At 36.3% G+C, this 16,370-nt stretch overlaps 1 protein-coding gene across 3 annotated transcripts; it reads right to left on the reverse strand.

Annotated features, from left to right (window-relative positions):
* Positions 1 to 4,532: 4,532 nt before the first annotated feature.
* On the reverse strand, positions 4,533 to 5,751 carry LOC129727281 (putative OPA3-like protein CG13603). 3 transcript variants are annotated; one of them, XM_055684977.1, is made up of 4 exons: positions 5,276 to 5,751; positions 5,073 to 5,215; positions 4,893 to 5,012; positions 4,533 to 4,831 (listed from the first exon to the last, which is right to left on the reverse strand). In XM_055684977.1, the coding sequence occupies exons 1-4, from the start codon at positions 5,584 to 5,586 to the stop codon at positions 4,764 to 4,766; spliced, it is 642 nt and encodes a 213-aa protein (XP_055540952.1). In that variant the 5' UTR covers positions 5,587 to 5,751; the 3' UTR covers positions 4,533 to 4,763. The 3 variants fall into 3 exon arrangements, with proteins under 3 accessions (XP_055540952.1, XP_055540942.1, XP_055540933.1); XM_055684967.1 differs by having other exon boundaries at positions 4,533 to 4,841; XM_055684958.1 differs by having other exon boundaries at positions 4,533 to 5,012.
* Positions 5,752 to 16,370: the final 10,619 nt, after the last annotated feature.

Consider the following 16,370-nt stretch of genomic DNA (forward strand, 5'->3'; position numbering starts at 1 on the left):
GACGTTTCTGAACCTCATGAACGAAATTTTGAAAGCTCGGAACCGCTGACATAACCGCAGGATCCGTGACACCTGTCAGTCCGTCAAATGGTCTATTCACGCACGACTATACGATGTTAATGTCGAATTCATTTTATTGGTGTTGCCATGCAACACGTCAGAATGCGCGTGATGACAAAAGCAAAATTTAGAGTAGTAAATATTTCTGCTAGAGTATATTATTGTTCCAATTAAAAATCGAAATAACGACTCGCGACTTTCGATTTTTTTTACCTTATGCACAATGCGCATAATGTCGCATCTTGTGCGCTGTATTGCGCATCAGATGCGTTATACAGCGCACTAGATGCGTTATACAGCGCACTAGACAAGGCGCTCACTATTATGGCAACTGTCAATATCACATTGGGCCGAGGGGCTCTTGTGGCTGTCAAACTCCATACATTTTTCATCTACCACTCATTGATTCTGGTACCAGAAATTCTGGTACCCACTTTTTGGTTGGTTTGCCCTAAAACAACTGAAATAGAGTAAATGTCCCATAATTGTCAGTGGACTTATTCTCGAATAAATATCCTTATAGATAAAAAACAAGAACTCAACGTTTGTTTTCGGTACAATGTGCGCTTTCAATGAATAAGATGGTTTTCGTAACCATTTGAAATGAAATATTGGCGCCGTGATGAATTTATGATTGGTAGGCAAAATTTCGACGTTTGTAGTCCCCTGCATTGGGCAAGCGCAACAAGCTGTATGATTTCGACAGTTCTCATAACGGTGAGCGCCTTTTCATTTATCTAAATATACTCTAGCAAAAATATTCCCTTACTTTTTCTCATGCAAAAAAAAGCGATTTAAATGGCTGTTCAACTGACAGCTGGCGCTGCAGTAAAAATGATGATGATTTGTGGGCAGCATCACATCTGTTCAACTGAAGAACAAAAAATGAGACAAAATCTCTTTATTTTAAGTATCCACATACAGCGGTGGAGAGAACGCATTTTACACTAGAAGTTTTATTACGCTTATATTCCATTCATTCAACAAAAGACTGTATGAGCTCTCGCCGCTTTTTCGCCGAGAGAATCCTTTGTTCTCCCCGGTACTGGTATAGTGAGGGTGCCTTTTCATGATAATCGTACAGTACCACCCGCATACGTGCAACGGTTTTTATGTAGATATATTTTTAATGAATTTCATTGTTGCCCAAGTTAAAAACTGAGTATCTTGACTAACGACAATCACTTTTTTACATTGTACCTAATGTCGTAAGCAGTGCTGTGTATAGCGTGTCTGATATTCATTACTGCAATGTTGCAATGTTATTTGTGAAGAAAAAAAAATGTTGCAATGTTAGGTATTAAAAACGGTACGAGAAAAAAAATACACTGAGGTCGCTTTTTACGCGGTTTTTTTACGCGGATTCCGGAGTTTTCGTGGTTTTTTTACCCGGATTCCGGAATTTACGCCTTTTTATTTACGCGGATTCCGGAATTAACGCGGATCCCGGAATTTACGCGATATTTTTTTTTGCCCGGATTTCGGTTTCCCTTCACTCGGAATACAAAATTACCGATGGTTTTTTTTACGCGGATTCCGGAATTTACGCGTTTTTTTTTGCGCGGATTCTGAAATTTACGCGTTTTTTTTACGCGGATTCCGGAATTTACGCGGTTCTGGCGTGGGACTACGTCTTTCTTCACTATACTAAGGTACATTCTGGGAAAACTGGATTGAACATGTAACGTTTTTGGTTGGCGGAATGGAAGATTTTAGATGTTAATAGCGCTCAAACAACTATTCCGATTTCAATAGTTTATATACCGTTGGAAAGCTCAAACATACAAGATTTGGTTAACATGATAATTTCAGTTACCATTTTATTATTACTTCGTGAAAATCCGGGAAAGTTTGAAGGTCAAATATCCACATACATTTTTCATACGATTGGTATATTTCCCTAACGCAGACTTCAAAAACATAGACGAAATTATTTCACGCATTCAGTCATTGGCTAGCAATGCCAGCCAATTGGCATCGCATTCATCACCCAACGTAAACGACGAAGAAAGAAAGCAGAGATGCTTCCACGTGATTGGTTCTTCCCCTAATCACCCAAGTTCCCCACACTGAGTGACACTATAAAAGGACATTTCGTGTTGAGAGAAGCACTTCCTGGTCGACCGTCAAAGTAAACAGTTCGGCTTCCCTTCGATCTGAGTTGGACCCCACCAGTGGTAATCTAATTCAGATATCGTTGTTGGAATACAGCCCGAAACTAGACGTGATCGGCACTGGGGACCATTGGAAGCCGATAGTAATTTGTGTAGGTATAGTGTGTCGTATACCAAGTGTGTGTGTGTGTCTGAGTAGCGTTTGCGTATGTATGTGTGTGTGAGTAGCGTTAGCGTGTGTGTTTGTGTGTGTATCTGTGTGTGTATGTGTGTGTGAATGTGTGTGTGTGTGTGTCAATGCGTGTGTGTCAATGTTTGTGTGTGTGTATGTGTCAATGTTTGTGTGTGTGTGTCAATATGTGTGTGTGTGTGTGTGTGTCAATGTTTGTGTGTGAGTGTGTGTGTATGTGTGTGTGTGAATGTGTGTTGTGAGTGATGTGTGTGTGTGTGTGTGAATATGTGTGTGAGTGAATGTATGTGTGAGTGACGTGTGTGTATGTGTGAGTGGCGTGTGTGTGTGTGTATGTGTAAGTGGCGTGTGTATGTGTACGTGTGTAAGTTGCGTAGGTGTGTCTGAGAAGCTTGTGCTTGTGAGTAGTGTGTGTATATAGCGTGTGTATATATAGCGTGTGTGTGTGTATAACGTGTATGTGTGTGCAAAAATGCGTTCATCCGAGGTAAATTTATTCATGACAGAATACTTTTATAGGCAAAAAGTTAATTATTTTTCCTATTAGTTTGTATGCTATGGTTTATGACAGGTGTATGTGGTTTTTTGTGAAGTGTTCATGGATTGTTGTGTTTGATATTTGTACGTTTGGTGTGTGTTATATATTATGGCTATGGCAGAATTAGATCTTTACACCCACAATAGTCCCACGTCAAGCCTACGTTTGTGCACTCAAGCACATACCCTTTAACTTTTTTTTTACGCGGCACGTATCCCCCGCGTAAAAAGCGACTTTAGTGTATTGTCGTTGGTCGAGAGATTTAGTTTCCAAGTCCAACGAAAATATTCAAGTAAATCTACTCTCAACTCAACAGGTTAAAATAGTTTCAACAGTCGCGAGGTGTACGATCCAAGAAAGTTTGTTAAACAATGTTTGAATGGTTCAAAGGTTTTTAGTTTAATTTGTTATATTGACGTTGATTGTGAATTGTTACTGAGTTTCCGCTTTAATAATCTCTTGAATGCGGTCCTGTCTTAACTTGATTTTGATAGATTCAACTATTCAACTATTCAACTATTCAAAATCTTCTTTTTGCCCAGTCATTGAACCAAAATAATTTTTTTTTTATTCATGTTCAAACTATTGGAGCGAACTGTTCGAACGATGCACTGTAAAATCAATGTAGGATGGAACAGCAAAAAATGAATGCGAAAGCTTGGGCACCGATTTGCTGCAGAGTTTTGTTCCAAGTTGCATATCTGTTCTGTGGCAGCATTTTACCTATCAAGATTCTATTTGCAGTGAGTTATCACGAGTTTATGTAGCGGGAAACTTTGAATATTTAGATTTTTTTTTCACTAAAAGGTCGATTTGAACTAAGAAAATGCAATTCCAACATGCTATGTACCTGCCAAGTCTTGTAAAAACATAACCTCAAATTAGAAACGAAACCGGATCTCATATATGCAATTTACGCAATTTTATATAAATTATCTTGACAGTAATCAGTCTACTAGATGCTGCTTAAAGTTTATAACCAGCTGCATTGTTGTTGACGTCAAGAACATCCATTTTACGCAAATATCGCATGAAAAACACTCTCCTGTGTATATTAGCCTTGACTAAAAACTGAATCTTTCGTCATTTTCCTAGTTCTAAAGTTCAAATCCAGAAGTTGCACGATCTTTTTAGTTTGGCGTTAAATCGCCAATAGGTAATCAGATTACGGTGACAGAGACGTGCTTCTGATAAACTGAGTCATGATCAAAAACACCTAAAATATATGTGACATTTTTTTTTACCGTGTATCAAAGCCTTTGATTTGATTCAAACAAGGGGATGGCAACATGCTATCTCTTTCTATGTTGAATGAGTGAAGAGTCTTCCCGACAAAAGTGATAAGTATATGGAACTTTTGCTGGGCGTCTGCCTCGGGGCTTTATTTTGAAATAAAGCCCCGATATGTTGCCTACTGTCAAACGTGTAGAGTTTAGATAGGGCTGCCATCCCCTTGGATTCAAAGGTCGAATTTCAAATAGCGCAGTGCTAAGGTCAAATCTAAAATCTTCGAAGGTTTAAAATGCGAAAATTACCGAGTTTTCATGACCTACACTTTTTGTGATGAAGGGTTGACGATCATCCTATTCCTATCCGAGCATGAAAATCAAATAAAATAAAATATTAAATGTACTCTTCACAAAACAAGCTATTCATTTTACTAACAAATTTTTTAAGCTATACTATGTTATAAACAGATATACTAAAGCTGTAAATATGTTGAAACTGCCCGTTAGTCTGTTTATTGAACTGTTTCAATAACGTCGGATGTCTATGTACAAAAAACCAAATGAGCCTTAATGCTGCCTGCACACAGCTTCATCTATTCACTGTAGGTGTGTAGAATCATTAAATAGATAAACTAGAGCTTTCGTGACGATGCCGGATCGTTCGTGCTCATCTGTTTCGTCGTATTTCGATTCGCTGGCGCTATAAAAAACTTCATTTTCAATTACATTCAACGCTTTCGTTATAAGGCCAGGTTCATTACCGCTGACAGCTGACTGGCCAGGTTCTGAAACAGCTTGTGGGATGTATAACGGTTGTTCTGTACTGCTGCGTTTGCTCGTCAAATCGGCAAGAATTTTGGGTTTCCACGAGGACTTAGATTCTATATTAAGAAATAATCGTTAACACCTGTTAGTTGATATCAATTTTAAATTGGTCAAACCTAAATCAGCGACAACCCGAGCCATCTCTCTTATCTGAGTGTCTTGACGCTGAACCTGAAAAATCAGTTCATTTATTGTTGCTTGCAGTTCTAGTTTTTCTTGAAGTGCCATTTCCTCTTTGTTAGATTCTTTTCTCACTTGTCTACAAAATATTGATCGATATAGTTCACATCAGAATATTGTCCAGCTGCGCCTTCGTTACCTTTGATACTCCATCAAGAGTAATCCAGCACCGATGGTAAAAATAACTATTTCTCCTAACAAATTTGCACCTAACTCAATTGCCATCGCCTCGTTCAATACTGGCACGTTGGTGGGTTTTCCTAGGTTCATCGCCCACATTTTAGTTTTAACCTCCATCCAATTGTAGAACTGAGCCGGTGGCATACACACATATTTACGAAAGAAAGGACTGTTTTTGGCCCGTTCCTTTAGCAAAGTGGCGATCGGCTTAGAAATCTGCTTCATCGCTAGCACGCCAAGCTTGGCGGCTGGAAATGCACCTACAACCATTGTACTAGTTGCTTTGGTTGATTTGTATGGCAAGGTATCTCTGAACTGAACCCAGCACAAATAATTTACTTATTTTGTGTATTGAACTTTATGCAATAGTTAAACTGTTTACAACAAAACCGTTTACTGTAGAAACATCGCCAAAATCATATGGTTCAAACTGTCAAATAAGGCTTCATTCACAAAGGATGTTCATTGATTAGCGGTCATCGACAGAGATGCCAGATTTTTTTGACAAATTTGATAATACACTGAGATACATATGTCCGGAGTACTTCGTGATAAGGGCGAATCTAACAAACTGTAAACAAATAGAGATTTTACCGAAAATGTATGAAGTGACCCGAAAAAAAATAACATCAAAAAAAACCTCAAAAATTGCTGTAATTGTACATAGTTTTACCATAATTTAACCATGTTTTTTTATTGTAACTACATCATTTTTACATTAAATATCATTGTTCAGAACAATAAAAAACATTGTTTTTGCCATTTTTACCATAAAAAAGGGGGGTTGTTATGTATCTTAACAGCATTTTTTCAGGCACTTTCCCCATACATTTAGAAGTCACTGACGATGTTTTTCATGGTAAAATTATTGTTGGTGGTAGATTCAACAACAAAAAACATTGTTAAAACATGGTAATAACAACAAACGTTCGCAAGCTTACAGTAAAAATACCATGTTTTTATGGTTACAATAAAAAGTATTGTCCATTAACTGTATTGACCACAAAATACATCGTAAATTTTTTTCGGGGAGCTACTATCTACCTTCAAACTTCGAAAAAAATAATGTATCTCTTTTCTAACTATTAAAAAGTACTATGTTTGTTGAGGGCAAAATCTACTTCATATCATAACGAAATAGAATGAGGAATACCCAAGTAACAATTATTGTTGCCTAAACATTTACTCGATCACTTTTATTAGGCTACAGTTGAACCACATACATAAGACATACGTAACACTGGCGTTTTTTTCTGGTACACGTTGCCCCATAGTACCCCGTACCTCGCCCTGTCAAACTGCTCGATAAATAATGAACCAAATGAATTTTCTTTTTCTTGGCCTTATCGAGCCCCAAAGAAAATTCCATAAGGAACTGTCAAAAAGTTATGTACAAAATCAATGCAGCATTTTTCGAGTAGGAACGAGACAAATGCAGGGCTGCGCAGTACACTGCCTTCAAAAACAACTCAAACAGAGGTTTTTTTACAAAGGTTGGTACTTTCGAGTAGTTCATTTTGTACCAACTTTTTTGTAAGATTTCTTCCTGAGTGTTACGTATGTCTTATGTATGTGGTTGAACAATAACCGAAATGGAAAATAAAAAACTTCTGTTAAATGGTTGTTCAGTTGAATTTGGAGAAATTATCCGACACACAGTTGTTTAGGAACGGCGAAGAGGGTTTTGAGCAACAACAGCAGAGTATTGTATCCAACACTTGTTAAACCAGCGTTGAATAGATGCACCAGAAAATATTTATTAGCCTACTGTTCTGTATGTGTTTGACCTGTGTTCGAATAAAATATTTATTAAACATTTGTTAAACCTTTGCTCGAATGTTGAAATGCTTTTGTTAAATGCGTATTTAATAATAATGTTTGAAAACGTTTGTTTCGCGTATTAGAATATACTTATGCAGCTCACGCTGAATAGTAGCGTGGAAAAAACGTTTAGTCGATATTTATTCAGCTATTTTAGCACAAACAAAATGTAAAAATAAAGTTCAATGAAATTAGTTGAACCATATTTATTTGTGGTAATATTTTTTTTATAATAATTCTCATTATTAAAACTTCATTAGTTTTTTTACTTGTAAGTACTACGGGTAATTTTAATTTATATCGGAAGGCAACATCGTCACAGCCACCCTTTTTTTCAAACCATCTTTATTTTGTTGGGTCCCTGATAAAATTCGAACTTGCGATCTATTGCTTGGCTGTCATCGATGAATGCATGTGAGCTAATCTGTAATATGACATGTGCTGTGTTAAAAGTGAATATGCTTCTAAACGTTCTGATCTAATAAATGTTGAACAGGCATTGTATAACTGCTGGAATATATGCTTCTTGCATGCACCTCTAAACAAAGCGTACCGGTTGATTTGACATAACCATTGTTTTCAAGTAGCAACTGCAGCGTGCGAGAAGCTTATATTCTAGTAGTTATATGATGGCTGTTCAACATTTATTAGACCAGAACGTTTAGAAGCATATTCACTTTACACACTGCACACGTCATATTAAAGATTGGCTCACATGCATTCATCGATGGCAGCCAAGCAATGGATCGCAAGTTCGAATCTCAACAGAACCCCGGCAAAAGATAGTTTTTGTTGCCTTTTAATACAAATTAAAAAATCACCCATATCATTTCCACAAGTAAAAAACTAATAAAGCTAATAAAAATAATTTTAACAAAAAATTCGGGCTCCATTTTTGCATTTTTTTGTGCTAAAAAAGCTTAACTAATGTCGATTAAACCTTTTTTACGCTACTATTCAGCGTGAGCTGCATAGGTATGTGTTAATGCGCGAAACAAAGGTTTTTAAACACTATTATTAAACAAGGTTAAACAAGCATTTAACAAGAGCATTTCAACAGTCGAGCGACGGCTTAGCAAATGTTTCATTGAAATTTTTTTCGCCAGGTCGAACACATACAGAACAATAGCCTAATAAATTTTTTGCGGTGCATCTATTCAACGCTGGTTTAACAAGTGTTGAATGAAATATTCTAATGTTGTTGCTGAAAACCCTTTTCGTCGTTTCTAGACAACTGTGTGCCGGAAAATTTCAACCATTGAACAGAAATTTTCTATTTTCCATTTCGGTTGTTGTTCGACTGTTGTATATTTAAAGTTATTCAATAATTGTAAAATGCTGTTCAAATTTTCATAGAGTTCCACAGCTTCCGGGAATAAAAAAAAAATTCGGGGCTTCACTGACGTTGATTTGAAAGTACACAAGTTGCTAAATCTTTTAGTGGTTTAAAAAAATGTTTATACTGCAATAAATCAACTATAAGACAAGTTCAGAAGGATGTTTTATAAAACCGGTGATCTATAGCGTTCGCGTCTATAAGAGCTAAAAAATTGCTCTTTGAAAGACTTCAAACGCGTGTAAGCAGCATTTGAACAACACGTGCAGAATAATAGTTGCGGAGTTGCTGTTTGATACGTTCAAATAGCTGTTATTGGGCGAGAACGTCACTGATAAATGGATACCTTTAAAGCGCTTCAACGCAGCACATATTTATTAGTGCTGCTGGTAATCCCTTGCAAACTTTTGAACAACCTCTGTTAAGCTAGAGTTACACTGTTGAATAAGTACATGATCAAAGAATGCCGCAACGTTTGTTCAACAAATAGTTCAACGTGTTGTTTATTCAGCATCCATTGCTTCAACACTGCTTTTGTTCCACATTCGCTCTCATAACAGCTTCCAAATTGTTTCTTGGGTATGCCTTTTTTGTTGTTTACGTTAGTAGAAAGCGAAACTTTCTCTTCTTGATGAATGGGCGAAATCAAAGTTGTCAACAAAATAAACATTAAAAGCAAAGGGCGTATTCCAATACAATAACGTACCACGGCGTATAGTAAAAGGCGATACTGTCGAGCAAATGAAAATAAGGCGCATCAAACTCATCAAACACCTTTTATGACACGTTATTTGCACAAGTTGATAGCGGAGGGATCACTCTGGCCTTCTGAACGAAAACCACGCTTGGGAGAGCTACTAAAGTTAAACCATTACCAAAATAACAAGACGTTTCGTAAAAACGATGAAAGCAGATAGAACCTTTTGAAACGTCCTTCTTGGTTTGGTACACTCGATTTACATAGAAACATTAGAAGCTATGTCAAATAAAATTGTTAACAATTTTCGACAAAAATCCTTGCATCCCTCAATTGCTAAGATAAGCACTCTTTATAGCTAATAATTTAGCAATTAAGTTAGTTGTGAGTTTACTCCCCCCCCCCCCCTTATTTTTCGACAATTAAGCCCAAATCATCAGTTGGCAAATGGCTGGACACGTGTAACTTGAGACCCTAATGTGGCCAGCAACTCCTATCCCAACACGTGGTGCCGACCGGAATACGAGTAACCTTAGGATCGGGTAATCAACCCCCGGTGGAAACTATGATCGTCGTATGAAAGCAGATAGGGTCTTTTGAAATGTTCATCTAGATATGTTGCCAGATTTATTTCTCTTTTGATAAAATACGTGAAGATTTCAGAATTGTCAAAAAATATATGGAGGACGCTATAATGAAAAATTCGTAATATGTTACCCACACGCTCACTCTGGGCTACTCAGCGGGTGAGTTGAATTTTAATAATTTTTTTCAGTTGTTCGAAGACGTCAAAAAATGAGTAGAATTAAATTGATCATGGCGGTAAATTTCCTCAAAATAGGGTAACTGGTGCTTGCGTGTTGTTTTTGTTATTTTTCTGCAATTAAAAACAAACAGCAAACCAAGCAAACCGTCTGAAAAAAAGAAAGAAATAGAAATGTTAGAAATTAGTTTTTATCGGTAGGTAATTCCTAATTTGAATTAATTGACTGCAACTAATGCCAATTTTTCTTTTCCACCAGGACTCGTTGGTTGGATATACTGCGAATAAATTCAAAGATCTCCCGTGTCCTGGCGGACAAAGGTAAATTTCTTGAAATAAGCCTTTTTTAAAATAAAATTCATTAAAAAGGCAAAATATAATGATATCAAGTCAATAATGATAATTTTTCCGAAATTCCCTCATTGAAGCTTAAAGTACTCATTTTTTAATCGAAAATGAGTAACTTTTACGCATCGCACATCAGGTATAATATGGGTAATATTTACTCAATTTTTATAACATTCGGTGGTACTCAAAAATAAGTAAAACAACTTTTGCTCAATTTTGAGTACATACGGTTTTAGCGAAACTGATTAGGTTTTGACTCAGTTTTGGGTTATCCAGAGTGAGCGTGTACCCTTTTGACAACTCTTCTTACGTCAGTTTGACTCTTCATGTATTTCGCACGAAAAACAATAAATCAGAAAACAATAATGTTGCAAAAAACTGCAGAAATCACGAATCTGACGTAAGCAGAGAGGTTCACAAATTACGAACGCGCATTATAGCACCCGCCATTATGGTGCGTAAAAAGCTGGATACAGTGACTATCCAGCTTTTTACGCGCCACAATGGCGGGCGCTATAATGAAAAATTCGTAATATGTTACCTACCCTTTAGACACCTCTGCTTACGTCAGTTTGACTCTTCGTGTGTTTCGCAAGAAAAACAATTAATCTGGCAACACTAATGTTGCCCAAACTGCAGAAATCATGAATCTGACGTAAGCAGAGAGGTTCACAAATTACGAACGCGCATTATAGCACCCGCCGTTATGGTGCGTAAAAAGCTGGATAGTTTTTACCTATTCAGCTTTTTACGCGCCTAATGGCGGACGCTATAATGCAAAGTTCGTAATAAATTACCCACCCTTTTGACAACTCTGCTTACGTCAGTTTGAAGTCTTCATACAGTTTATCAAAAGAAAATTTATCTGGCAACATCTGTGTTGCCAATTTTTCAGAAATCGCAAATCTGACGTAAGTAGAGAGGTTCGCATATTACGAACACGCATTATAGCGACCGCCATCATGGTGCGTAAAAAGCTGGATACTGCAGTGCTGATTCAAATATAAAGTGACCAGACGTCCCGCATTTCGCGGAACTGTCCCGCGTTTCAACAAAATGTCCCGCATAGAAAAACGTCCCGCGAAATGTCCCGCGTTCATCTAAAGTGTCCCACGCGTCTTTGCAATACCACGCGATTTCAATTAAAATGAACCACAAGAAATCACTTATTTTTTATTTAAACGTCGAGAACTGGTATTATCTAAAAAAAATGAGAAAATTTGACTTTCTTGGACTTGAACTGGGGCCATGGGTCATTTTTTTACTCTAAACTAAGTAAGAAAACAAAATCGCACGCTTAGCCTTGGGGCTAATAGCGGTCTCGATCAACTAGATTAGTTGAGAGAATTCGTTATCGATATTGTTTTTGACACATTTTGCATGTGTAGGATAAGTGCCCCAGTGCTGAGTCGAGAAAATTTCCAGTTCGAAAAGTTCCTCGACTCGATCGGGATTCGAACCCGATATCACAACCGTGTGGGAGAACTAGCCGACCGACATCGCTAACCACAGAGCCACGGGGACCTGAGTAAGATATCAATCATTTTTGTTGAAAGTTGAGGTACCCCAATCTGAGTAATTTTACGGTTACTCGCTTTTGAGTAAAGCTTCCATACGTCAAAAACTGAGCTCGTAAGTAATAACTCTAAAATGAGTAACATTTGACGCATTTTCGTAAAAAGTGGAACAACTCTAAAATTGAGTAACTCCACAAATACTCAAAACTGAGTAACACTAGGCGTTTTTAAAAATGAGTCATTGTTACTCAAAATTTGAGTACCATATTACTCATTTTTTGGGTACAGTTCAGTTTCATTACTGGCTAGAAATCCACCACGACCAATAAACGACACCACATATTCATCAATAATTTTACCTTGTAATAATAGTAAACAGTTATGATGCCTTCTGAGGCGCACACAATTAAAAAACATATGTTACAAACTGAAGCACATCATAATCACCTTTCAAAATGATGATGATGATGGTCCCGCCACATACCCCTACAAAGGTTTGAGCTTGACGATTTATCTATAGATAATTAATGTAATCACAATTTCAATCAGTTATACAAAAAAACGAACTGATTCCATTTCCAGATATAAACTTTTTCAAAAACTGTTCACTTGATTCACATCGGTAAAGACGTGAATTGCTGTAGAGCTACACAAAGCTAGCACAGGGTTTTCATGACCTTCAGTCAGACTAACCACAACTACTTCATGTATATTCTCTAAGCATTCAAATAACAATTAAGTTTAAATTGTAAAAGAATCTATTTATATCTGACTTCCGCGCGCGAGGCTCAAACTTACGTAGACACTTTCTATTATTTTTTAAGCTACAACAACATGAAGGAAAAAAAATCCATCATCACCACCGCGACGAACACAGTAGTTTTGTCATTATATATTAAAAAAAGATCCAATATAAAATATAAATAAAATTTTACAACACAATCATATCCGTTCGTATAAAACTTCGTCAGATACAGGCTTCAATTAAACAATCAATAAATAAATAGGTTTCAAAAATAAATATTTCATCCAAAATAAATCCGTTGTTTAAACTTCGTCATATAAACTCTCGTCATTGTTAAAAGCTTTTAAATTTCGTTCTATACAACAGAAACTTTCACGTGTGAAATACATTGTCTCTTGAACTCCGCAAGTGTTGGTGCACGTTTAACATGTCTTGGCATCGAATTGAAAAAAATTATACCTTTATAAAATAATGAATTCTGTGAAGCTCTGGTTAAAAAGAAAGGTGTTCTTATTTCATCCGTGTTTCTAGTGTTATATCTATGAAAATCACTTCCTCTTTCAATTCGATCACACAAATATTGAGGTAGCAAACCATTAATTATTTTAAAAATGAACACCATAGACAAATAAACAATTCGTTGCTTCACGGATAACCATTGCAAAGCGTCCAACATAAAAGCAGAGGAAGTTAATCTATCACAATTTAAAATCAAACGCATTATTCTATTCTGCAAACGCTGTAACCTCAATAATTGTGTGTTATTGGCCAAATACAAAAAGGTAGGGCAAAAATCCAAATGGGGCGAGATGATTGACTTGTATAGCTGTGTTTTACTACTAATTGTTAATTCGTTTTTCAAACGGCATAATATTCCATACTTCTTGGCAATTTTCTTGATAACATTGTCAATGTGAGCGTTGAACTTTAGGTTGTCATCAATAATCACGCCAAGATATTTAATCTCCCGAACGCGACCAATTGTCTCATCATCTATTATAACAGAGACATCGTCATTTACCACGGTGCGCGAGAAAATCATAAATTTAGTTTTTCATCAATATTCAATTTCAATTGCTTATACTTCAGCCATCTGCTTAGAGAACGTAAATCTTCATTCGAGTGTGAAACAGCTTCTTCTAAATTTTTAGCTGCAATGAACAACACGGTGTCATCGGCAAAAAGATTTATGTCACAGAAACGTAAAACTCGCCGCATGTCATTTATATACATAATAAATAAAAGGGGCCCTAATACACTTCCCTGTGGAACTCCAAGATCATTCTCCACGGGACCAGATACAGAATCATTAAAAACAGTCCGTTGAGTTCTGTCAAACAAATAGCTTTCAAACCATCTGAATGCAGTACTCGAAATTCCAAAGCGCTTGATTGTGTTCAACAATAAGGGCCTAGAAATTGTTTCAAAAGCGCGTTTCAGATCCAAAAATACAGCAACTATTGTGTCTCTATTTTCTAAGTTATCTTTCCATTTTGCAAGAACTAAATTCAACGCGGTTTCACACGGATGGCCTTCCCGGTAGCCAGATTGTTCCGGAATTAATAACGAGTTACTATTTAAATATTCTAACAGCTGACCTTTAACAACAAGTTCCAATATCTTTTCTAACGTGTGTAACATATTGATGGGACGAAACTCTTCGGCTTTAATCGTTCCAGCAACCTTTTGAATCGGAACAACCAACGATTCTTTCCACACTTTAGGCACGTGCCCAGTTAGCAATGATTCATTAATAAGGTTCAGCAGAGTGTGACCAATAACATTAAAGCAATCTTGAATAACCCTAGCATTTACATTGTCTACGCCAGCCGTTTTACCTAATGAAAAACAAATATTTTTAAGGTCATCCATTGTGATTGGGTGAAAACCATCAAATCTACTATTAACGTTAGTCGGCTGTTTTATTTCATCCGGTTCATCGACCAGTTCAATTGATTGATTGATCAATGAAACACTATTGATGAAATAATCATTAAACTTACTAGCAATTATTTGTTCTGTTTGTTCTAATGTGCCATCAAAAGTTATGGACCGCGGTTTACAATTACTAGGTTTTAATAAAGATTTCAAAATTTTCCATAACTCTTTGCTGTTGTTTTGATGCTGAGTAATCTTTCTCTGGATATATTCACAACGCGTCTTTTTTAACGCTTGCGAATACGCGCGATTGTGTACTCATTCCAATGACTCTGACTATTTGATCTACAAAACTTTTTGTACAATTTATCCCTCTTGCGCTTAAGACGCAAAAGATCCAAATTGTACCAGCTGTTCGCGTTCTTTAAGGTTACAAATTTATGTTCCTCTAATCGATTCGTACACGTTTTCAAAATACTAGTAAGAACAGCTGCAGAATCATCTAAATTACCGGACGCGATTGGAAAATCCAAGCTTCTTTCAACAAGATTCGAAACAGCCTGTTTCGAATATTTTCTCCAGCATTTCAATTTTTTTAAATCATTTTTCTCACTCAAGTTGTCTAATACAGTGATCACTAATGTCTCATGATCGGTTATTTTCATATCAGAATCCGTTACTGAACAAATGGAATCCAAATTGGAATAAACATGATCAATCAAAGTTCTACTTCGCTGGGAAATACGTGTAAATTCATTAACGCTTTGTTTTAAATTGAAAGATTCTACTAAACGCTTCAAATGTTTCGAATTTGTATTATCTCGCCAGTTGATATTAAAATCGCCAGTCAATATATTCAATGGACGTCGTTAACCGTCGTTTAACCCAAAAAGTGAGTCAAAGTTACTCAAAATCAAAAAGGACTTCTACTCATTTTTTGACGTCTACGAACATCGTTCTAAACTGAGTCAGAGTTGCTCAGTTTTTGAGTTATTATTTACGAGCGTGTAACAAAACAATTTTAAAACAGTTAAAAATTATGTTCATTTTACATTGAAATCTTACAAATGTTATTTAAATCACTTCCGTGTCTTTTGTCTTGATGGCTTCATTGAATGCGGCACATGGTGAAAGCAGCGAATTAGTTATTCTGGCCTCTGGGTCTGTTTCCAACTGAAATTTCGGCACAAACTATCCGAAATCTCGGTTTGTTCTTTAGATGTGAGTTATCATCTGAGTTCTTTAGATGTGAGTTATCAAACTGAGTAAACATGGTAATTGTTAAAATCTGAGCTAATGTTACCCATCGTGATTACTCACTTTTTGACATTTTGCATAAGAATACCAAACTGAGTATATCTTAATCAGATTAGAGTCAAAACAATGGAGCGTGTAGGTTTTTACGTGTTTGCTCTGTTCGCTTGGTAAAATTTTCTTTGAGTGTACCAAAGAATCGATTCACTGAAAGATCGTACATTAAAAATCGATTTGAAAAATTGACCAATCGATTTCAAAAATCGACTTTGCGAAAAACAGATCGATATCGCCCATTGCTGTTTTCTGTACGCGTTTGATGCTTGATTTGTTTGTACCTAAGACAAGACGCGACAGCTAGCTTCTTATTTTTCTTTTCATAACGGCCGTCATCCCCGTCGAAATTTTTTTGAACGTTCCATACCGTTGATGCCAGAATAATTATTTTTAACAACTTCTGCAGGTTAATGAAAATAAAACAAATTAAAATTGCAATATATAGGCGAATATTACTCAATTTTTATTTATTATTTTATGTTTAATAAAGCATATTTCTACTATCAAATTTTTTCTTCCTAAGTTTCTTGGTACCCAAATTTTTTTTTCCTAAGTTTCTTGGACTTCAACCGAAATAGTAAAAAACGATTAATCAATGCATTTTTAAAGTTATAACAGTGAAATACACTACTCGGTAA

This window comes from Wyeomyia smithii, chromosome 1, assembly GCF_029784165.1.
Source record: "Wyeomyia smithii strain HCP4-BCI-WySm-NY-G18 chromosome 1, ASM2978416v1, whole genome shotgun sequence".
NCBI classification, from domain to species: domain Eukaryota; kingdom Metazoa; phylum Arthropoda; class Insecta; order Diptera; family Culicidae; genus Wyeomyia; species Wyeomyia smithii.